This window comes from Grampus griseus (genome assembly GCF_964374135.1).
Source record: "Grampus griseus genome assembly, chromosome: 2".
NCBI classification, from domain to species: domain Eukaryota; kingdom Metazoa; phylum Chordata; class Mammalia; order Artiodactyla; family Delphinidae; genus Grampus; species Grampus griseus.
Genome location: NC_139018.1, coordinates 5,194,908 through 5,219,710, shown reverse-complemented (window position 1 = coordinate 5,219,710; position 24,803 = coordinate 5,194,908). Strand labels below are relative to the sequence as shown.

The 24,803-nt window shown below is 46.4% G+C and overlaps 1 protein-coding gene across 3 annotated transcripts in view; it reads left to right on the top strand.

Moving 5' to 3' along the window:
• The window catches only part of EML1 (EMAP like 1), a 198,408-nt gene that overhangs the window by 171,278 nt on the left and 2,327 nt on the right, over nucleotides 1-24,803 (top strand). For all 3 annotated transcript variants that reach the window (XM_082649109.1, XM_082649108.1, XM_082649107.1), the window contains 5 exons: nucleotides 1,256-1,323; nucleotides 4,155-4,243; nucleotides 21,939-22,036; nucleotides 22,147-22,234; nucleotides 23,551-23,646. In XM_082649109.1, the coding sequence (XP_082505235.1) occupies nucleotides 1,256-1,323; nucleotides 4,155-4,243; nucleotides 21,939-22,036; nucleotides 22,147-22,234; nucleotides 23,551-23,646 (439 nt within the window). The remainder of the gene's footprint in view (nucleotides 1-1,255; nucleotides 1,324-4,154; nucleotides 4,244-21,938; nucleotides 22,037-22,146; nucleotides 22,235-23,550; nucleotides 23,647-24,803) is intronic.

Here is a 24,803-nt window from a genome sequence, read left to right as displayed (position 1 = left end):
AGCTTCTTTACCCACTGGCCACTAGACAGAAACACTCAAGTGTCTTCATCTCAAAAATGGTATGAGCCTCAAATCAACTAGGCAGTAAAGCTTCAAGTGCACATGATTTCTCTCTGTGTGTCAGTGGAGGCCCTGAGCTTAATCACAGCTCCCGCTTTGGAAAAGCAACGCAGTAACGTCATCAGTCCCTGGAGAGTTTCTCTCTGGTCTCTCTCTTTTTTTTTCGGGTTCTCCAGTGGTACCTCAGTGCCTCCTTCCATTTCCATTTCCAGTACTCCTATTTTCTTGGTCTTCCTGTGACTAATCTCTTCTCACTTCAGTTCGTCCTGAGCACTCCTACCAAGTGATCTAAGACATAGATTTGATCACGTCATTCTTGTTAGTGAAAGGAAACAGTTATTCTCACTGTGTTTTTCCTGATGATCACAGCCCTTGACGTGGCAGTGCAGCCCACATTACTAGCATCCTCCGTAGCATTCTTCGCTTTCCCGGTCCCCACCCTGTAAACCTACTGACTCTACCTGCCATTCCTCAAACATGCCCCAAACTGTGTTGCTTCTACCTCCTTGACCATATTTTTGTCCCCTTAACACTCGATCCAAAAAAAATATTGGTGTGTCCATGTCTGCCTTCACCTATACCGGAAGGCCTGAGTCAAAGGCTTCCAGCACCAGCATGCCTCGGCCCAGCTTCCCTGTCCGACTTCACCTAATGCTCCGTCTCCAGCTCCTTTTACCTCTCTCATCAGTCTCGTTTCACCTTGTTAGGAACAAACACGTACGTGCCCCACTAGAGCCAAACCTGGAATGTGCCCTGCTCATCTTGAGATCCGTCTAGGGCTACCGTGGCGTGTTGCACCCAGTGGGGGGCGTTTACCCAGTATCGACCTGACGGCATTGGGTGCAGGGGTCATAATTCCAGACGGATGGAGCACAAGCTTCCCACTCAGCATGGGGGTCAACTGAAGGAACTTCCAAGACCTGGAGGAGGAGCGTGTCTTTGTTGATCTGTCATCTGATTACTGTAGCTGTGAAAGGATATAAGACAGAAAGAGAAAAATTATAAGAGGATAAAAATTTAGTATTATTGAGACATGACCTTCATTAAAGTAGGAAAATGTTTTCCTCTCTGGAGAGAAAAGCGATTTTTTAAATGGGGCCACGTAGCCCTAAGGGATTACAGCTGTGCTTGTGTGTGTTTTATGTGATCGCACTGTGTCTGGCCATCAATTTACACTTCCTTTACAATGTTTTAGGATCCAGCTCAGTCTTCTGGTTTTCATCCTTCAGGGTCTGTGGTTGCAGTCGGAACACTGACTGGGAGGTAAGTGCATGTCAGCATGGCTTGTGCTTTCAAAGTTCATGGGAAAGAGGCTTGTTGTCTGTGTTTCCCCAGTGACAGGCACAGGGTAGCTCTTGGCTGCCTCTCTGAGCTCCTAATGACTTGCCGGGAGTTAAGTCCGAACGCGAAAGTGAAACCTGAGGCAGTGGCCCTTCACGTTTTGGACTTTGGGAGAAGCCGAGGGAAGCTGTGGACCCCTCTCCCAGAAGAGGCCCCAGCTCCACACACACAGGATTGTGGGGCTTCTCAACTTTGGAATGGGGCAACACAGCATTTCAAAGCACTGCGAATTTTAAATGCTTTTTCTTGCTGCCCTGTCAGACTTAGAGAAACTGCCCAGCTCCTGAGCCTCATGTTGGATTCAGCCAACACTTATTTGCCAAAGCGCCTCTGATATGCGAGGCACTAGCTCTGCGCTTGAATCCCAGCTTCGCCACTTAGCCGCAGTGTGTCTCTGAGCCAGTTACATGATCTCTCTGAGTTTGTTTCTTCCTCTGTAAATTGTGACGATATATCTGCCTGGCCGTACGCTGATGACTGAGGGAGACAATGGATGAAGCAGCTCCTGGGGTCGCCTGGCAGGCGATTTCGGTGGTTATTATTATATCATTGTTTCATAAGATTCGATTATACTTTTATATTGTTTGTCGTAGTATCTACACGTATTATAGCTTAATTCATATACCATTGGTGATCCCCTCCTCTCTAAAGAGCGTACCACTTACGGAGAGGGAAGTGGGGAGGGGCAGCACAGGGGTAGGGGAGTAAGAGGTGCAGACTATTAGGTATACAGTAAGCTACAAGGATGTATTGTACACCATGGGGAGTAGAGCCAATATTTTATAATAACTATAAGTGGAGTGTAAGCTTTAAAAATTGTGAATCACTACATTGTACGCTTGTAACTTATAAAATATTGTACAGCAACTATGCTTCAAAAAAAAGAATACCACTTCGATTCTGTTGCTAGGAACTTAGAGTATGTATAAAGAAAGAGTAACCATTTGTAAGTCATAGGTGGCAACATCTTAAGAGTTGGGCACCTTGTATCCAACAGAATCCTTCGTGAAAATGTTTGCACACACACACACACACACACACACACACACACTCACACACACTCCTTTGACCTCTCTTAGAGACATATGAAGCTTCCAACTCAGCAGGCTCTGAAGAACGGCTGCCAGCCAGTTACTGCCGTCAGCTACGTGCTGAGTCTGTGTGGCAGGACAGGGTATGGGACAGTGCCAGCTGCTCAGAATCACAGACAGTGCCCTGTAGGAGGAAGAGAGATGGAACATGCAACTTAATCCTTCCCCTCTGTTTATGCCTCCCCCACCCCTGGTCCTGGTACCAGGCTTAGCTCTCGATGGGGCAGTTTAACACGATGTTTCAAAGGCACAGCCCAGACAGCCCGGTCTCTCTGCTTCTTCTATTCTGACCTCTGTTAAAGTTAAATAGCACAGGGACTTCCCTGGTGGTGCAGTGGTTAAGAATCTGCCTGCCGATGTAGGGGACACGGGTTCGAGCCCTGGTCCGGGAAGATCCCACGTGCGGCGGAGCAACTAAGCCCATGCGCCACAACTACTGAGCCTGCACTCTAGAGCCCGTGAGCCACAACTACTGAGCCCACGTGCCACAACTACTGAAGCCCGCACGCCTAGAGCCTGTGCTCTGCAACAAGAGAAGCCGCCGCAATGAGAAGCCTGTGCACTGCAATGAAGAGTAGCCCCCGCTCGCCGCAACTAGAGAAAGCCCACATGCAGCAACGAAGACCCAAGGCAGCCAAAAATAAATTAATTAAATTTATATTTTTTTAAAAAAGTTAAATAGCACACATTAAAGGTAAATGGTTGTTAGAGATGCAAGGAAGCAAAGCTGAGACGCCAAATCCAGATGTCGGGGGTCAGCCGGTCCCCTTGAGTGGTGCCGACTAGGGCCCGGAGTGGATGGTGACTCTGGCTCGAGGGACTCGCTGGTGGATGTGTGTCGTCAAGGTTTGAAACGGCAGCAGCAGGGAGTCCACATTCCTTTTCAGCCCTGAAAACACTGGGGTCCCACTCACTGCCAGGAGAGTTCAATCTTCCCGCCATGTAACAGACATTGACCGAGTACCGTGTCCTGATTAGAGGATTCGGAGCACTTCCGTGTCCATTATAACTTGACCGATTGGACGCTGGGCCTGCAGAGTCATTCTGGGCCTTTATTCCCATTTTACAGTTGGGGGAACTGAGCCCAGAGAGGCTAAATTCAAAGGCCAGTCCTCTACTCGCCCTTCTGCCATTCTCTGGGTCATTTCTTTCACCCAGCTGGTTGCACACCCGCATCACAGAAGGTCAGGTGCTGGCCCAGCTCTGCTTGCAGCAGCCCTGGAGGTTGTCCCGGCCCCATCCTGCTGTACCCATCCTGCCTTGCCCTGGGCCAGATCTCTGGGTGAGTGTGTGCAGTGGCCCCTTTGCTGCTTCCTCTGGCCACAGGCTGGGGGTAGGTGTTGGTTCATCTTCCCTGCCCAGGGCTTTCTCTCCTTTAATGTGTAAGTGACAAAACTCAAACACCAGGGAACCCTGCCATAGCATCAGTAACTGAATCATTTCCCATAGTACCCAGTTTGCTGCTCCTATCTTTAGGAACTGCTCATATGCAGGAAATTTTCTTTAAATGAAAGCTGGGAATAAGAATTCTTATTAAGCAAATACAGAGCATTTTTAAGCTCTTAGGTTAATTTTTTTTAATAGCCTTGCTGTGACTGTAGTAGTCTTCCTTCATTTTCTCGCTAAACAATTGATTTGCACTTTTCCCCATGTTTACAACAGGTGGTTCGTGTTTGACACAGAAACGAAAGACTTGGTCACCGTCCACACGGATGGAAATGAACAGCTGTCTGTAATGCGTTACTCACCAGGTTAGAATACGGTCCATTCACTCTGACAGATTGATGAAGTTCTCTGTAGATGTCTGTAAAGAAAAAACATTCACAGGCCCCCTCAAGAGCGAAATTTAAACTATATCTGCACATAATTGTGGCACTTGGGCGTTCTCAACCTCCCTTCTTTGGGTCACTATGCTTGTGTGGGTTGGTTTGTTTGTTTCAGCATGTCAAAAAGCACCTTTATTATATTTATAATAGCCTCTCATGCACTCATGCTTTCTTGCCAGGTGCCTTTGGAGCAGTTTACTTGTGTGTTTTTAACTTTTTATTACGGAAAATTTCAAACAGGGACAAAATTGCACAGAATAGCATAATGAACCCCCAACGTACCCATCACCCAGCTTCAATAATTATCGACCCTTAGCCGTTTTGTTCACCCGTAGCCCCACCCACTGCCCCCTCCCATGTTGTTTCTGAAGCCGCTCCCAGACGTCTTATCCTTTCATCTGTTAATGTTAATAACTAGAGAGATCTAAAGAATATGAGGACCCTTTTTAAACGGCTTTATTGAGGTATAATTTACATACAATATTTTACTCTTCATGAAATGTACAATTCAGTGATTCTTAGTAAATTTGTAGAGTTGTGCGACCATCACCACCAGCCAGTTTTGGAACCTTCCCATCACCCCCAGAAGTTCCCTCCCTGCCTGTTAGTAATTAATCTCTACTCCCACCCCCAGCCCTAGGCAACATAAATGGCCTTTTCTGAACATCTCATGTCAATGGAGTCGTTCCACACGTCACCTGTTGCATCTGACTTCTTTTAGTTAAAATAATGTTTGTGAGGTTATTCATGTTATTGTGTGTGTATCAGTAGTTTATTCCTTTTTAACTGCTAGATAGTATCCCATTTTACGGATATGTCATGTTTGGTTCATCCATTCATCAGGGGATATTTGGATCGTTTCTGTGTTTTGGCTATTATGAATAATGCTGCTAGGAACATTGATCATATGTCCATTTTGGTTGGTTTCTTTTTTTTTTTGGCCACGCCTCATGGCTTGCGGGATCTTAGTTCCCTGATCAGCGATCGAACTCACACCCTCAGCAGTGAAAGCTCGGAGTTCTAACTACTGGACTGCCAGGGAAGTCCCCATATGCACATTTTGTACTCATAAGTCTCTTTTACTCCATAGGCGCTCTCTCTCTCTCTCTCCGCCTCTCTCTCTTTCCCTCCACACACACACAGGCAAACACACGCCACCGTCGCTTGCAGTTCATTTGTTGAACAAGCTGCTTCATTTTTCCCAGAGCATTTTCCACACTCTGGGTTTTTGTGAGTGCATCTCTGTGGTGTTGCTTAACACGTCCCTCTGTCCCCCATATTTCCTGTAATGTAATTTGGGATCTAGATCCGCTTCCACCTCTATGTGTATTGGTCTCCTCTTCCTACAAGAGACACATGAGGTCTGCTTGTCTCACTGTCTATGCCATTAGAGCCGTCACTGCCCAACACTTAGATCCGTACGCGGACTGGTTTTTCTATTTTAGCCTTTCTTCATTTATCAGATATAGTACTTCTATAAAGAGAAACTTCCCTTCATCTACTTTTTGTTACCCAAATAGTATACTGTTTTGTTACCCAGTCATATGGTAGAGTTAACCAAGATAAATGCTTAGCTTCTTTCCCTTTATTTACCAGTTTCCAAGATAGTGAGTTTGTTCTCTGCTCCCTTTAACAATGATCGGTTGCTGGCGGTGGTGTTTTTGGTGCCGTTATGAATTTAAGTGTATTTGGTATGTTTCAGTCTGGGATAGTTATGGTACGTGGAACCATTTATCCATTATTGGCCACTTCAGTTTGGCTCCTGAGTCCTTTTGACAGCTTGGGTTCCTGGGATGCTCGTGGCTACTGGGTAGGTCATCGTTTCTAAGCCTCGTCATTTATGCTTTTGGTTTAGGAAGCACTCCTTCTCCGTGATATGTAGGACCTTCAGCTATGTGAACACTCTTGGAAATAGCAGTTTTAGTCCTTGGAAATACTTGGCCACGACTGAATTGCCGTCACTCTGTAGGAGTCTTCCATTTTATAAGCTGATAGACGGTCGTACCTATCTCATGGTGGGGCTGTGTTCTTGTTCTCTAGAGGTAACCTCATAGAAAGAATACCCTTTTTAGACCCTTGCACCCAAAGACTTATAACTTCTTATCCTAAACAGACAACTGCACAGCCACCTTGGGAACCTTTTCTCCATGTTGAGAAGTACCTTACTTCACTCGACATTTTAAGTGTCATATTTTGTTCTGTTCATCCCAGGCAATATTTTGCATATCCTCCTATGTGCTTCTCGTCATTTTCTTAGTTACTTTGAACCTCTGCTGAGTGCAGGAGGGCCTCATCTACAGCTGCTTTTTATCTATTAGCTCCTGCTAATATAGCAGGGTCCTTTCGGGAGTCCATTTCTGTTTCTTGTCAGTTATACTAATGACTGTCCCCTGGAGACCAGAGAGCTCTCACTACCAGTAACTCTGCCTCTCAGGTTTTAGAGTCATTGACTGTAGGCTGTGTGGGGCAGAGGTGATGAGCCTGGGCCAAATCAGGGCGGGCTGCATGTGGACCCAGTGCCCTCTCTTCATTAGCCAGCTGTCCATTGTCAAATCAGACACGTTATTGTGGGGCTCAACCAAAGGAGGAGGCGTGAACGTGCTCTCTGAAGAGCAGAGCATTACGCAGATGACATGGGGGATGGGATGTCATCAGCAGCCGTGGCAGTGGTGGTGGCCCCAGATCCTCGGGCCGTGGCCCCCAGCCCCACAGTGTCTTGTTCGGCACTGTATGCCCAGCACCTAGCTGAGAGGAGATGCAACAGAGTACGAAGAGGAGGTAATATATACCTAGACAGAATAGATGCTCAGTGAATATTAGTTGATGCACGAATGCAGACAGACTAACTACAGTGCATCTGACTAGATGCAAAGCACACTGTGATCATCATTATGAGTTTTCTGCTTGCGCACGAGATCTTTCAGGCACGTGGGCTATACTATTGTAGATTACCGGCTGGCTCCTTTTCGGATTCAGGTATTTATAGATTTTAGACACACACACACACACACACACACACACACACACACACACACACACACACACACACACACACACACACACACACGAAACTGCTGCGAAACCCCAGCCTGCGTTTGCAGCTGTCTCGCCGCGGCTCCCTGGGCTGTGCTTTGCTGAGAAGACATCAAACTAGGAGGGCTTTCTTCTCATTCCTTCAGTCTCATGCAAGTTCTGGATGCTGTGCTAGCAGCTAGAGGAAAAGCAAACGATTCTTAAGCTTTATGGGTGGAGCTGACCCCCAGGATGCTGGGAAGGACCAGTACACTCCAGCTGCCAGGCTTGACCGTGATAAATGCCGCCTTTGCAGTCAGTGACATAGGCAGTGTCGAGGGAAGTAATCAATAAACCAGTCTATAACAGGGGTAGAAAAGAGCTTTCCTGGAGCCGAACTGAGGACTGTTGCCCAGGAGACGGCCTCTCAGATAACTCTGAGGCACTGCTCCAGAGAAGTGTGGTTTTCAGCAGTTTCATGTCTTGTCAGAACGAAGAACATCAAACAGGTCAAGGGTAGATTTCTGCAAGGTTAAAATAAACAGACCAACATGTGCACAGAAGTCAATATGGCACCTGGTGCCTAGGAAGGGAGTCTTATCATTGAAGGAGTAACAGCTTTGGCGTCCTAGGAAAGGAGGCATTTGATCCTTATTTCTAACATGGACATTCTTTTTTTTTTTTTTTTTAACATCTTTCTTGGAGTATAATTGCTTTACAATGGTGTGTTAGTTTCTGCTGTATAACAAAGTGAATCAGCTATACATATACATATATCCCCATATCTCCTCTCTCTTGCGTCTCCCTCCCACCCTCCCTATCCCACCCCTCTGTGTGGTCACAAAGCACCGAGCTGATCTCCCTGTGCTATGCGGCTGCTTCCCACTAGCTAGCTATTTTACGTTTGGTAGTGTATACATGTCCATGCCACTCTCTCACTTCGTCCCAGCTTACCCTTCCCCCTCCCCGTGTCCTCACGTCCATTCTCTACGTCTGCGTCTTTATTCCTGTCCTGCCCCTACGTTCGAAGATATACAGACTGCCAACAAACACATGAAAGGATGCTCAACATCACTAATCATTAGAGAAATGCAAATCAAAACTACAATGAGGTATCACCTCACACCAGTCAGAATGGCCATCATCAAAAAATCTAGAAACAATAAATGCTGGAGAGTGTGTGGAGAAAAGGGAGCCCTCCTGCACTGTTGATGGGAATGTAAATTAACATGGACATTCTTTACTTTGGTCAGTGCACCCTTTTCTTTAATGATTAAAGCAGATGTATGTTTGATAAGCCACAAACAGACTGTTTTAGTTAGTGTAAAATTCAAGTTGAATCATGTATAAGCCAGAATGACTTCTCCATGTCTCAGTATGTGAAAAATTTTGCGTTAATTACCTCTTTTGATCATAAATCTTTCAATAGAAAGCATTGACGATCAAAATGTTTGTCCCTTGACGTCAGGGTGGTTGCCGCCTGCCCTGTGTCCATCATGTCCCTCGGTGCTTGGCCTCTTTTTGGTTGTTTATATATGCGTGGAGATTTGCCTAGTTATCCACGTTAGGGGGAAACTAAGCAGACATAGTGAACAAGTACAGAGGTATGCTAATTGGGAAATACTTTATAGGCGATATGTTTTTTCAGTTGTATCAAATTGTCATGCAAACATTGTACATGTGCTTTTAGCAGCAGGCCTAAAGCAAGCAGTGATGTATGTCATGAGTAACTTGACGGCTAGGAAAAGAATAATAATACACATTATGAAAATGATAATCATCTGTAAAGCAGAGCAAAAAAGTTGCCTATTTCTGAGGGGAGCCAACGAAACAGATCATTTAAAGGGTCAGTTTTTCTTATATGTTATAACCGTTTTGCCTTCTGGGACATTCTTTCTAGGTGCATCTCAGTTTCTCCAGCGGTACTGATATAAGTGCAACAAACAGTATGAACAATAATAGCGCAAACACCCCCTTGTTTAGGGAGTAGAAAATCTAAGGCAGCCCTGTTATCTAATGTTACTTGGGCTGAGGAACTTAGGGATGTCTGTTGTGCTGCAGTGCTTTTTGCCGTCTCTTTGGCTATTTAACCAATGGTGGCTGATAGATTTCTGATCATCTTTTTTGTAACAATATGTAAACCGTACATTCCTGCACTAGGAATTAATATTCCCCAAAGATTTTGCCACCAGGTATCTTAGTATCTTGCTAACATGGTTCTCTTGACTCTGTAATGAAGAGACAAAGGAGGTTCGTCTATTTCCTGATGTACAGACAATGGAGTAACATAATGTCCCAATAAGAGTAAACCTTCTGTTTGTCAGCTTTTAAGAAATGTATGTGCCCATCCTTGGGAAGGTGGGTCAATTCCAATACCACCTATGAAGACAAAACCTGGGGGAGCACAGGTGATCCCTCCCAGAGTGCTCTCATTGATAGCCTCATGAATTGGGAGTTTTGTCAACACAATTTTTTTTTAATTTATTTATTTTATTTATTTATTTTTGGCTGTGTTGGGTCTTTGTTGCTGCGCACGGGCTTTAGTTGCGGTGAGTGGGGACTGCTCTTCGTTGCCATGCGCAGGCTTCTCATTGCGGTGACTTCTCTTGTTGTGGAGCACAGGCTCTAGGCGCGTGGGCTTCAGTAGTTGTGGCATGCAGGCTCAGTAGTTGTGGCTCGCGGGCTCAGTAGTTGTGGGTCACGGGCTCTAGAGAGCAGGCTCAGTAGTGGCGCACGGGCTTAGTTGCTCCGCAGCATGTTGGGATCTTCCCGGACCAGGGCTTGAACCTGTGTCCCCTGCATTGGCAGATGGATTCTTAACCACTGCGCCACCAGAGAAGCCTGTCAACACAATATTAAACTATGGATCACTTCTCTCGTAGACTTTCCAAAGGTCATTTGCATGGTATTTAATATACAGTAGTTGCTGGCATAATTTACTCGCATTTTTCTCTTCCAGACATTTTTCAGTTAAGTAAGGGACAGATCAAGGAGCCCTAGGGTAAGTTGTGCTCAGTCTCTAAGGACTGAGGATAGTATCCGACAAGGGATGGACATATTAATAGGTTGAAAAGTTTGAACCTGAAAGATTAGGCCAGAGAGAGGTTAGTCTGGGTGAGTGGTCACATTAGGAAAACCTGAACAGTCAGTGATACGTATTATGAGGGGCTTATATCGGTCTTGTATTGACCAAGGAATTTGACGACAGATCCACCAATTGGTTAGATTTTGCCCCAGTAGCTATACTCTGTGATAACTTTACTAAAGAATTTTTTTTCCATCCTGAACATTGGGGCAAAAATATAGCTAAAAGCAAAACAGTAACCTTCAATTTTGATAGGGAGACAAACATTTAGCAAACAGTTCAATTGAACTAGTAGGATGGGTCTTCCAGACCTAGTCTGGATTTGCGGGCCACCTGTCTACTGTTGTTGTCATCTTCTCTACCTGGCTTGATGGTTGTTTTAAGGTGAGTTTGAGGTTAGCAGTCCTCTCTATAGAGCAGTCTGGTGCGGAGGCCCTTTTTAAGTGGGGAATATGAATTCAGGAGTCAATTCCCTTCACTTTCACTGTGTGGAGTACCTGATAAGGGTCCTTCCATCTAGGTTGGAGAGAGAGTTTTTTAAAAAATGTCTTTTACAGTATTCATAATCTCCATGGTGCATCTGATCTTCATCCAAAGATAAATAAGTGTAATTAGCTTCAGAAACAAGCTTAGAATATCCTGTTAATAATTCAGTTAAACTTTAATGTAACATAGCAACAAAGAAGCATCTTGGATGTAGGTAGTAAATACAGAAACCTCAATATATATAAAACCTCAGTATCCACAAAGGTATATTATTGAAACATAATTTTTCTTTCTAAATTATCCTCATTTTAGCCAATAAATATTTGAAAAACTAACAAAGCAAATAACTTGACCTTGAAATAATCTTAAAGATGAAAAAAAAGAACCTAATCTGATGCCCATCCCCACCCCAAATTCACATGTGAGTAAAGAGAAATTTCATATTAACTCATATGGCCAGGATTCAACATGCTGTGCTTTAAGTCCAGGGAAGAAAATGCAGGCTTTTAAATAAATATATACAATTTTGTATTAAATAAATAGATAATCCTCATTTTTACCAAATATAGTCAAATTAAGACTAAATTGTTTCCAAAATACGTCTGGTTTCAGTAAACTTGGCCTGATTACTTACATAAATGTAATTGATCATATAGGCTCTTTTTTTTTTTTTTTTTTTTTTTTTTTGGTGGTACGCGGGCCTCTCACTGTTGTGGCCTCTCCCGTTGCGGAGCACAGGCTCCGGACACGCAGGCTCAGCGGTCATGGCTCATGGGCCCAGCCACTCTGCGGCATGTGGGATCTTCCCGTACCGGGGCACGAACCCGTGTCCCCTGCATCGGCAGGCGGACTCTCAACCACTGTGCCACCAGGGAAGCCCCAGGCTCTTTTAAATTTGGCTTTGCTGGAACTTTTCATAGGGAATTTCAAATTGAACTTTCAAAAGCCCTCTCAAAGCCAGGAAGGCCACACCAAAGACTTGCCATTAGATTCTGCCTGCAATACCTACAGACTTAGGTGAATTCCTCTCTTCTCAAGGTCCAAAATATCTTGAGGTTACTGCACCTGCCAGGAACGGGCCTTCCTTATTCACCTGGAAAGGCTGCTGGGAACCTAAGAGTTTCCAAATTCTGGAGAGGTCAGGTAGAAAGAAAAGATAAATGCTTCAGTTCTGTTTACAAAGGTATAATTTACTAAATTGCTGTAAGTCATAATTAGCTTAAGGGGAAAGGTTCCCTTATCTGGAAAACAAAGATTAAAAGCCAGTAATATTTCAGATGAAAGTCACACAAATTATAATCATATTTATCAGTTCATTCAATCCCATGTAAATTAATTTTTGTTCCACTTGAGTCCAGTTTTTCCATCAGTTCTGTTGACCTTGCCTGACGATTGAGGGTGATAGTGACAGTGATAATTTCAAGAAATTTGTAAGGTTTTTGTTAAGGCTTATATGATTTGCCCAGTGACATGGGTGCCTTTGATCACTGGATACTGTGGAAAGTATATCCCAAGTGGAAAACACAATTTCTAACAGTTTCTTTGTCATCGTGAGGACATTAGCCTTGCAGCAAGAGAAGGCTTTAACCCATCAAACAAAAATGGGGTTTTCCAGGGAACAGGGAGAGCCAAGCAACCGTCGTGGGTTTCCCATAGCCCTGGCTGTTTAAACTCACAGCTGTTGAATACCCATCTTAACTATCTGATTTAGGAGCAGACTGTTGCCATGTCACAAGCGTCAGGATGGCAGAAGTCTAACAATGGGGGGTTAACTTTTGTAGAAGCAGAAAATTTTTTGTATCTACATCGTTACATAATCTTTACAGATTTTGTTGTTGCCTTTGCCTGAAAGTCAGCTGGAGTATTTCCCTAATACTTGGGTTCATTCCCTTTCGTGTGAGCCTCAATTTTGATGACAAATAGCATTTTATGTCGGGACATATAAGATTTCCAAGAATTTCATATAATTTCTGGAACACCTATAACATATACTTATATAGACAGAACATTAAAAAGGCTTAACGTTATCTTTTATTTGACCACGCTTCCCATGTTATTTAACATACCAAATAAATACCAAATAAACCTAATTAGTTTAATATCTCTCTTTGAGATGCTTCAGGACAAAATCACTTCTTTTCCCTTAACAAAATGCATTTCCATTCCATATCTTCTTTTACTGAAAACCTTATTTTCCTTGTATACTGAAATATCTCCCTTAATATTTCTAGTAGCATGAATTACATATATAATTTTTAACCCTTAAAAAACATTAATCTCTAGCAAAAACCAAGAAGCAAACAATTGTGAACTGTTTCTCATATTAACATTTCCCGATTGGCAAACTTACGAAAATTTTCTATAACGTCTAGAAACATACATCTTCTTATAGCGTAATTTCTTTTCTCAATGTGGTATAAGATGTGTGTCCAAATAAACCCAAACATCTTTAGTTTTTCTCTAATAAGAAGACAAAGAGGTAAACTTAGATTTGCTTAGCAATTAATGTTTTAGTATTTTATCTTATTTGGAAATTATCTGTATATTTAATGAATTTCCATAATTTATATTAACTTAGCAAAACTCTCAAGTTTCAAGTTACCAAAATCTGGAGGAACTATTTTTAAGTAAACGTACTATATATAAAACATAATCATTCTTAAAGAGTTTACCTAAAAACTTTTATCTCATGTGTCTCTATTTCCCTACTTAAGAAAACATCATCATACCAAGTTAATTTTCTTGTTGACAAGTGTTGGAACAGAGATAACATGAGCTTATTGATTTCTTTTTTAAGATTTTTTGGGGATTTTTTTTGGCCGCGTCGGGTCCTAGTTGCGGCACGCAGGATATTCATTGAGGCATTCGGGATCTTTTGTTGTGGCGCACCAGCTCTTCGTTGTGGTGCGCAGGCTTCTCTCTAGTTGTGGTGTGCGGGTTTTTTCTTCTCTTCTCTAGTGGCGCGCAGGTTCCAAGGGTCATGGGCTCTGTAGTTTGCAGCACATGGGCTCCAGCTGAGGTACACAAGCTCAGTAGTTGTGGCGCACAGGCTTAGCTACACCGCGGCATGTGGGGTCTTAGTTCCCTGACCAGGGATCGAAACCACGTCCCCTGCATTGGAAGGCGGATTCTTTACCACTGCACCACCAGGGAAGTCCCTTAATTGACTTTCAATAAACCTAGGTATCATAAAAGTATTATACTTAACGTTGATGACTTAAAGACGTGTCTGTATTAACCAAACCAACAACTTAAACTTATTTTCATTTATTAAAGATTAATCCTGGATCATATGATACTTTAAAAATGTGAGGGGTTAGTTTCTTGTTGTAGTTAGAAATATTTCATTGGTAAGCACTTACTTCTAAGTCAATTAAATAGAACTCTTTTTCAAATTAATTTTGATAATATCATTTGGAGGTAGAAACATGCTATATTTATAATGTACGTACAGACATACACACATCCAGATAGACAGACAGAGATCTCATAGTTTTCCTGCTTGAGTTTCTAAAGGTCTCATTTCCCCTTTTCTGCAGTTTTAGGTTCTACTAGTTGAGCCAAGGCTGTGGTCTCAGGCAGTGTGGGCTGTGCTTGCATTTCAAGGACATGATAAGAGTTATACCTTCAAATTTGCTTGAATACTTTTATTCAAGCATAAAAAGGAGTACTTTTATTGTCTCAGGTCAGAATTTTGAAAAAAAATGTTTTATCAAGCCAGCTTTGTTTTTTTTTTCTGCGGTACGCGGGCCTCTCGCTGTTGTGGCCTCTCCCATTGCGGAGCACAGGCTCCAGACACGCAGGCTCAGCGGCTGTGGCTCACGGGCCCAGCCGCTCCGCGGCATGCGGGATCTTCCCGGACCGGGGCACGAACCCGTGTCCCCTGCATCGGCAGGTGGACTCTCAACCACTGCGCCACCAGGGAAGCCCGAGCCAGCTTTCTTTAATTGCACATGCAAAACTCAGTTTTAGAATGTCAGAAGAGTCCCATTCTGGCCATTTTAGAGCTATGTCATTTCTACAATTGTAGAAGCCAGCCGGAGTTCCCTGTCTGGGAGCCGTTAGGCGTTAGAAGCACAATTTCCTGATTTATTTCAGTTTCATTTTATTATACAGTACAAATCTTTCCAACTTTAAGCCACATTTTAAAAAAAGTCAACCAACCCAGTTTACCCCAAAGTTCCTTCTAGGCCTTTCCTGCCTGGAAATTTCTTCTAGGTTTCTTACCTGGAAACTCCATCTAGATCCCTTGCCTGGAACTTCCCGCTAGGTTCCTTTCACCTAGGAAATGTACTGGTACCCCCTTAAGAGTCCAGGTCTTAAGGTAACAGCTCAAATATAAGTCATGGACTGCCACTTCATACAAGAAGATCCAGACATCAGGAAAAACTCACCGAACCAACCAACCTCAAGAGTGCTGTGAAGCTGTGGGGCTGGGGCTGGGGCTCAAAGGGTCCGTGTTTGCTACCCAGCATCCATCCAGAGTAGACTCCAGCGACTTCCCTGGTGGTCCAGTGGTAAAGAATCCGCCTTCCAGTGCAGGAGACGCAGGTTCGATTCCTGGTCAGGGAACCAAGATCCCACATGCTGCGGGGCAACTAAACCCGTGCGCCACAACTACTGAGCTTGCACGCCTCATCTAGAGAGCCCACGTGCTGCAACTACAGAGCCCATGCGCCTTGGAGCTCACACGCCATAACTAGAGAGAATCCCGTGCACCACAACGAAAGATCCCACGTGCCTCAACTAAAACCCGATGCAACCCTAAATAAATAAATAAATAAATATCAAAGGCTGGGGGGAGAAAAGTAGACTCCAGGTGACCCCACGTGGGTTTTTCTGATATCCTGCCAGCTACGCCAAGCAATGTAGATGGAAATAATCAATAAGCCAATCTCTAATAGGCATAGAACTGAGCCAAAGTGAGGACCAAAGCCCAGGAGACAGCCTCTCAGATAATTCTGCGGCACTGCTCCAGAGAAGCATGGTTTCAGCAGTTTTATATTGCGTCGGAACAAAGAACTTCACACAAGTCAGGGATACATTTCTTCAAGGTTTAAAAGAAAGAACAGAACAGCACATACACAGCAAGTCAGGACGGCACCTGGTGCCTGGAAAAGGAATCTTATCATTGAGGGCAGACCAGCACCGGCGTCCCAGGAAGAGAGGCATTTAATCTTTATTTTTAACGTGGGTATTCTTTACTTCTGGTCAAGGCACCCTTTTCTTTAGTGAGTAAAGCAGGTGTACGGCGTGTCTGATAGGCCACACATAGGCTGTTTTAGCTAGCCGAAAATTCAAGTTAAATCATGAATAAGCCAGAACGCCTTCCCCAGGCTTCCGCATGATGACATTTCTTCGCTAGCAGACACCTACCTACTGCCGCAGATGGGTTGTGTAGGATGAGCTCAGGTGGAAGTGAGACTGCTTTGTAAATCCCCTGTAAGGTTGATGTTATGTTGTGCAGGGATGGTGAGAGGTGAGCAGTTGCTTCCTGAAGTTAACCGTGTGGACTGAGAACTAAATCTTTCAGATAATTTCTCAATTCCGCAGGCACTAGTGAGAGGCCCAGGTTTCAGCGGCTAATAACCTGTATCTGGCCTTTGGTTGAAGTGGGAGGTTCAGAGCGATAGTCCCAGACACAGGTGCACGCTGGGAGCCGGTGAAGCAGAGCCTTTGGCGTGCATTAGAATCGCCCAGAGGGTATGGGCTTGTGGAGGGGTTCTTTGGCATCCTGGGAACCACAAACCTAGAGCATTTCAATGGATCATCTGATAACCATTTCAGTCACATTTTATTACATGTTTTCATTTATGAAATACCTTACATAAGATGGCCTAATGCTAATAAGCTAACGTTATGTGAATTTTTACTGAAACCATAGTCAACTACGATTGCCAGGCCCCTCGTAGGTTCATTAAATATAGAACTGTAGTAGGGACAGTTCTCAAAGTTGACACACACATCAGGAACCTTACAGAGCACTTTGTCAGTGGACCAATGGAGTTTTGATTGGATTAAATTTGTAAATTTTTTAAAAGAGGAATGGAGATTGGAAGAAGATAATTTCATGTTCGTTAAGCCCAACTGCAAATACTTAGCCTGCCTGGTCTAGTTTCAACCTGTTGAAACTTGGATTAAAAATCTAAAACCCTAAACGTGAAGATGAAAAAGGGAAAATCACAATGAACTAATGCATTGCTCATGTGATTATATTGATCTCTTCTTTAATCTTATCCGTATCATTGAGACATGGAGTTTCTCTGCTTTTATAAGAATGAATCAGAATCTGGTGTTCATTTGCATCACCCCAGCATCGAATCCCACCTCTGCTTTCCAGGTGGGACTAGAGACCCGCTGGGATGCAGCCCCTGCCACCCAGCCAACCTCTCTCCTGCCCACACAACGTCCCCAAGCCTGCACTCCACCAGGCATGCTCCCCGTCCAGGTGCAGCAGTCTCCTGCGGAGCCCCAAATCACCTGCCCCGTGTGACAAGCAGGGCGGGTGCACGGCAGCCTTACAGCTACCCTGGAGACCCTGCTGTGCTCCCACCTGGCGCACTGTCTGCCATGCCCACGGTTCACTCGTCCTTCCAGCCCAGGTCAAGCCGTGCCACGCACTCAGCTGTGTCGTCTTAGGCAAGTTACTGAACCTCAGTTTCGTCATTTGCACAGCTGGACAAATTCTCCCTGCTCTTAAAATACTGTTGGACTTAGTTAAGAGCTGTGTGGAAACCCATCCCCAGACCTTGTAAAGAGGCAATCAGTGAAACTGGCTATGGTGTTATCTTTCTCCTCCAGGTGACCAGACCCCTGCTCTCTGTTCTTATGAGTCAGTCCTCCAGCTGATTTTTATTTGGGACCAAATGCCCGCTTCTTTTAGTCGAGTAAGTTTAGGAATTTTGTACTCTCTGGGAGAGCTGGGGGTGAGGCATAGAGAGTTTATGGGTGAGAGGACGTGGTTCACAGGATGAGAAAGTGCTCTGGAGGTCCGAGAAATAGGCAGCGCTTGGGTTTCATCTGGCCGCTGATTAGCATATTGACTGAAACTGCTTGGTTGTGATGTATTAGGCAGACAGTTTTATTACATATTTATTAATGAGCTTAAACCGTTACATGAAAACTTTCTATTTCGAATTTTAAGGAGAAATTACAATCTCATTAGGCTGTTAGAAGTGAATTGCCAAGGGAGATTGTGAAATCCTATTTTTCATTCATCTTTAAAAACAGATATGGGGCTTCCCTGGTGGCGCAGGGGTTGAGAGTCCACCTGCCGATGCAGGGGACACAGGTTCGTGCCCCGGTCCGGGAAGATCCCACATGCCGTGGAGCGGCTGGGCCCGTGAGCCAGGGCCACTGAGCCTGCGCGTCCGGAGCCTGTGCTCCGCAACGGGAGAGGCCACAACAGTGAGAGGCCCGTGTACCGCAAAAAAAAAAAAAAAAAAAAAAAAAACAGATATGGAGATGGTAGTTATACAGGTATTTTTGTCAAAACTCTTAGAATATGTGCATTTTATTGTGTGTAGATTATACCTCAAAGTTGACTTTTAAGTGGGGGGTTTGAGAGAAGATTCTGGGAAGATGGTGAGTAGGAACCAGCAGGAATCTGTCTCTCCACCTAGACAGCAACTGGCAGAAACTGTCTGATAGAACGGTTTTGGAAAGCCAGAGTCTATTGAAGGCTTGCAACTTCCAGAGAAAGACTTGGATGGTAAGTTGCAGTTAATTTCAGTCAGTTTCAGCTCTTAGCACAGGGGCAGCGACCCACCCCCTCACCTCCAGTCCCCTGACAGGCAACTGTGCATGTGTTCCTGGAGCAACAACAAAAAAACTAGCAACCCACTCAAAAATGGGCAAAAGGCTCGAATGGGCATTTCTTCAGAGAAGACATACAAATGGCCAGTAAGCATGTGAGAAGGTGCTCAACATCACTACTCATTAGGGAAATGCAAATCAAAACTACAATGAGATGCCATCTCACACCCATTAAGATGGCTACTATCAAAACAAACAGAAAACGGCTTCCCCGGTGGCGCAGTGGTTGGGAGTCCGCCTGCGGATGCAGGGAACACGGGTTCGTGCCCTGGTCCGGGAAGATCCCACATGCCGTGGAGCGGCTGGGCCAGTGAGCCATGGCCGCTGAGCCTGCACGTCCGGAGCCTGTGCTCCGCAACGGGAGAGGCCATGGCAGTGAGAGGCCTGCGTACCACAAAATAAAAGAAAGAAAAAAAACAGAAAACAACAAGTGTTGGTGAGGATGTGGAGAAATGTGCACTGTTGGTGGGAATGTAAAGTGGTGCAGCCATTGCAGAAAACAGTACAGCGGGTCCTAAAAAAATTCAAAGTAGAATTAGCATATGGTCCAGCAATTCCACTTCTGGATACATACCCAAAAGAATTGAAAGCAGAGTCCCAAAGAGGTCTGTGTACACCCATGTTCATAGCACCATTATTGACAATAACTAAACCATGGAGGCAGTCCAGGTGTCCATCAACAGATGAATGGATAAGTAAAATGTGATATACAGTGGAATATTATTCAGCCTTCAAAAGGAAGGAGATTCTAACACATGCTGCAACGTGGAAGAACCTTGACATCATGCTGAGTGAAATAAGCCAGTCACCAAAAGACAAATATTGTATGATTTCACTTATGAGGAACTTAGAGTCGTCAAAATCATAAAAGGTGGAGTAGACAAAATCATAACAAATGGTTCCACGATGAAAGAGAGCTCATTATTTTAGAGTTAACAAATGATACGGTCGTTCTTAGCTAAAGATCGTTGTGCTTAGGAGTGTACAAGCGTAGATAGCTGGTGGGAAGCAGCAGCATAGCACAGGGAGATCAGCTGGGTGCTTTGTGACCACCTAGAGGGGTGGGATAGGGAGGGTGGGAGGGAGACGCAAGAGGGAGGGGACATGGGGGTATATGTATATGTATAGCTGACTCACTTTGTTATAAAGCCGAAACTAACACACCATTGTAAAGCAATTATACTGCAATAAAGATGTTAATAAAAAGAGTGTACAAGCCAGGGTGCGTACATCATTTATCAGATTTTCAGCTCTTCTTTACTGTTATTCTTTGTCACAGGGGCAATGGCATTTAGCAAAGAAATGCTCAGGCTCTAGTCAGACTGCTGGGTTCGAATCCTAGCTTCTCTAAACCTGTGTGACCTTGTGCAAGTTACTTTATCATCCATGCCTCAGTTTCCTCTCCTGAAAAGTGGAGATAATATCTACCTCACAGGGGTCTATGAGGATTAAGTAAGTTAATATAGGAAGAGTTTAGAATAGTACTGGTACATAGTAGTTATTCAACAAATGTCGACTCATAATTATTTGATAGTAATTCTTGTTAGCATTTACTGTCATCATCATTATTGTCAGGGCTTGGTCAGTTGGAGGACCAAGTGCAGGTGGTCTGCCGGGCAGCTCTCTGGCCTTCTCTAGAACCATCAGCAGCAGAAGGTGGCCCATCCCCCAGCTAAGGCAGTCCTCGGCCCATTTACCCCACCCCCTCACGAGCCTGCTTTGGACAGGCTAACTCTGACTTGCCAACACCTTGATTTTGGCCAGGCATTGGCCAAGACTTCCAAAAATACCATTTCCTGATGGTGCCAGGCCATGCTATTTCCTGTAGGTCTTCCTACCTTGCGAGAAGGAAAACCAGGGGGAAGAGGTGGGGGGAGAACCCTTATTGACCTCATGATGTGCCAGTGACCGCTAGGACCTTTACAGACATTGTCCAAGGGAATCCTCTGAATTTCGATGAGAAGGTGCCGTGCTTCGTGGATGGAGGAACTGGCGCTCAGTGAGAGGAGGGACGCATTTGCTGTCCCCGAGCTCGTGGGCAGAGACCGCCCCTCCTCTAGGCTCCATTCTGGGTGCAGGCTGTCCGGCCCCCATGTGGTTCCTTTCTCCTTCCTTCCGGTTCCTGGCCCCAGGAAGGTCTGACCTCCTCCAGACTAGTCTCTCAGGCCCCGCTTCCATCCCAGTACATCCTGGGCCTCCCCACTCCGGCTTCACACTTGGCAGGTTCATCTGCCAGCGACAGGGGCTGCTCTGCTCTTACATTACAGTGAGCGCCTTCCCTTGTGTTTCTACACGAGCATCACGGCCTGATTCCTTAAGCCTTCCTGATGCCAGGAACCTGGGTAAAGGAGATGCTAACTGATGGCCCATTGGAAGAGCAGCAGGAAGGGCCTTCCAGGTGGGGCGGCGGGGGAATAAGGGGGGCGCTGTGTGCACAGAGGTGAGGGGAGAGGGCCCTCCAGGCATGGGGGGAGGGGCAGTGTGCACTGAGGTGACGGGGAGGGCCTTCCAGGCTGGGGATGAGGGGGGCAGTGTGTGCAGAGGTGAGGGGGAGGGTTTTCCAGGCTGGGGGGAGGGGGCAGAGTGCACAGAGGTGAGGGGGAGGGCTTTCCAGGCAGGGGGGAGGGGCAGCGTGTGCAGAGGTGAGGGGGAGGGCCTTCCAGGCAGGGGGGAGGGGCAGCGTGTGCAGAGGTGAGGGGGAGGGCTTTCCAGGCAGGGGGGAGGGGCAGCGTGTGCAGAGGTAAGGGGGAGGGCGTTCCAGGCAGGGGGGAGGGGCAGCGTGTGCAGAGGTAAGGGGGAGGGCTTTCCAGGCGGGGGGAGGGGCAGTGTGCACAGAGGTGAGGGGGAGGGCTTTCCAGGCGGGGAGGGGGTGGGCAGGAGGAAGTGTGCCAGAGGCCTGAGAGAACCCGGTCTGTTCAGGGAGGAATGATGCAGCCGCATCCTGGCGGGCCTTGGGGACCCCACTGAGGAACTGAGTCTTGATCCTTCAGCAGTGGGGACAGCCAGGGAAGGTTTTTCTTAAGGGGCAGAATCTGATCAGATGTGGATTTTCAAAAGATAGCTTTGGAAGTGGTATAGGAGTGATTTAAAAGCAAATTTTGTCTCTTTGAAATAATTCATGGCTATTTTTTCTAACTCTGTAATGGCCACTAGCATTATCGCTTGTAATTGATAAAATGTTTATTCTTAACAACTGAAATGTAATCCCGCGTGTTTTTGCAGATGGGAATTTCTTAGCAATAGGCTCCCATGACAACTGCATCTACATATATGGAGTCAGTGACAATGGGAGGAAGTACGCACGGGTCGGCAAGTGCTCGGTGAGCGTGCTGGTCACCCCTCGTGGGTCTGTGCAGTTGTTTGTCACGTTACGACAGTGTGGGTGGGAATCTATAAGGCAAGTGAAACTCACCCATGTGTTCTCTCCCAGGGTCATTCCAGCTTCATCACTCACCTAGACTGGTCTGTAAACTCACAATTCCTCATGTCGAATTCCGGAGACTATGAAATCCTTTACTGTGAGTGGTTCCCCAGGTGTGGTCTGGGTGCAGATCACGTAGAACCTTCACTCTGAGACCAAATGGGACCTCCTGCAAAAACCCACGCCCCATACAGCTTGGGCACGTGACGGCGTCTCTGGGCCTGGGTCCCTCCTCTGCACAGTACAGGAGTTGGGCTGGACACCTCCGCCTTGGCATTGAGATACTTGGGGTTTGGGCCCCGAGGAGGAGAAGGTGGGGCCCTGCAGGGAGAGGCAGAGAGAGTGGGTCAGAGCTGTCCCGGCAAGAGGGATGGCCCCTCGTGAAGGCATCACCCTCACGGGCAGAGACCCAGCAGCCCCCTGGGCCCCTCCTCCTCCCTCAGCCCCTCCTGGCCAGGTCTGAGCCCAGGCAGGGCCGTGCAGTGGAGGCATGAAGGATGGGGCTGCACTTGCCGAGCGCATGCTACATGCCGTGCACTGCTTCCTCCAGCATCTGGCAAGCACCTGCCGCGCGCCAAGTGCAGGGTCCCAGGGCAGAGGAGGGCCCGGTCTCTGCCCCGGCGGAAGGTACCAGCAAGTGCAGTGTGCTTCACCCACAGGCTCTCAGGTGATCCACAGCACTTTCTGGCTTGTCCCATTTTAAGGAAGAGGAAATATCTCAGATACAAGGCCACAGGCATCAGGAGCCAGTGGGTGGGGAGGTGGGCGCCCCCTCGTTGAGGAGCAGGCCTGGGCAGGGCTGCTGGTGCTGGAGGGAAGGGGCCTCCCTCGGGCGGGGCAGGAGGCCCTGCCTGATGTGGGGCAGGAGTGGGGGATGGTTTTCAGGGACAGGCCATGGGTCTAGAATCTTCTCAGACATGGTCTCATACTCCACTAGTGAGAGTTTAACTGGGCAACAAACAAATCACCTGCAACGCCACAGGTACTTGGTATGACTGGTTTCCGTAAGCTTCCATTCCTAACTCGGAGCTGAAGGGATGGTGTGTGTGTGTGCGCGCGTGTGCCCAAGTGTATGTTGGGAGAGGGCTAGGGAGCCTGACAGCAGGGGGTGGAGTTGTATCCAGGGGAACAGTGAGCAGACAGGGGCCTCAGAACCAGAGGTGGTCAAAGAAAAGAAGCCAGACTGGGGGAACAGACACAGAGGAGATGAGAAGAAGCGGAAGAAGTGGGGTCCCCACCGAGGCCCCGGGCCTTGGGCAGTGAGCATGGTCCCCGCAGAGCTGGGAGGTGGATGGTGTCCCCCTCCCAAAGGGCTTTGTAGCCGATGGGGCCTGGCTCCGAGGGCCCAGCCTTGCCCAAGAAGGAGAGGGGGCTTTGGCACTGATGTCACCAGACCTGCATTTGCCTTTCCAGGGATTCCCTCTGCTTGTAAGCAAGTCGTAAGTGTGGAAACTACGAGAGACATCGAATGGGCCACATACACCTGCACTTTGGGATTCCACGTCTTTGGTAAGGTCTCTGCACCTTTCATTCTGTTCAAACGTAGGATGATCTACTTTCAGAATGACTTTCCAATAGTAGTGAAGTCTCTTGGTCGGCTTCAAACTGCTCTGCTACCCCGTGGACCCCACAGGACACACTCCCCGCAGCCCTGGGGAAGGGCCAGGGCTTGCCCAGCTATGGCCAGGCGAGAGGAACCAGAGCCCTTTTCTCTCATACGAAATGGGTCCTGAGATAATTCTCTAGAACGCTTGTATGAGGTAGTGCCAAACGTCCTCGATAAATGGACCAGATGGTACCCTATCAATTTATTTACCATTTGTTAGACTGATTGTATCTTTTTGGCCCTTAAACTAAATTTTTCACCTCCTTCAAAGTTTAGATTAGGAATATGTTTATAAATGGTCTAAAATAAATTGCCACAATTTAGTAGAATAAAAAAAGAAAAGGCGGTACTTATAATCTCTTTATGTATGACCGCACGTCAGTAAGTTGGTCAGAAGTTCACAAGTCTCCTTAGGGCTGGCGTTTTGCCATCTTCTGGTGTTGAATGCTAGGACGCCCTGGGTTTACTCTAGATCTGCCTGTTAGGAAACTGATGTGCATGCAGCTCTCTCATATCCAAAGTTATTGGGACCAACAGGGTTTCCTGAAGCAATGGTCAGGAGATCCCATCCCCCAGACCACACCCCAGGCCCACCTGGGCACACGGCTGTGGAGTCAGAGCTGCTGCATCACCCGGCCCACAGTGAGCAGACACCCCACCTGCCCAGTGCCACCAGGCAGACAGAAGCCATGAAGGGCTGACACCAAGGAACGCCTGAAACACACAGGCAGTCCCAGAGTTAAAAAGCTCTTTGGAGGGCCTCTCATATGTAAAGAGTTACCCCAAAAAAAGAAAAGTTAGGAAACTGCAGGCTTAGGACTAGTCAGCTTCCCATCAGATGCTTTGGGGATAAAGAAAGCCATCATGTCCAGAACCAGGGATTCTGGCCTGCTTTCTGATGTAGCGTCAAGAAGGGGCCCGAAAGAGGTGGAAGCCCTGAAGGCCTGTCACTGCGACTCTCATGCAGCAGAACAGTATACGCAGTGAGGGTTTCCTGGAACAGCCTGCAGGGAGATCATCTGAGACGAAGCGTTCCCTGGGCGTGGTTTCTAAATCTGGG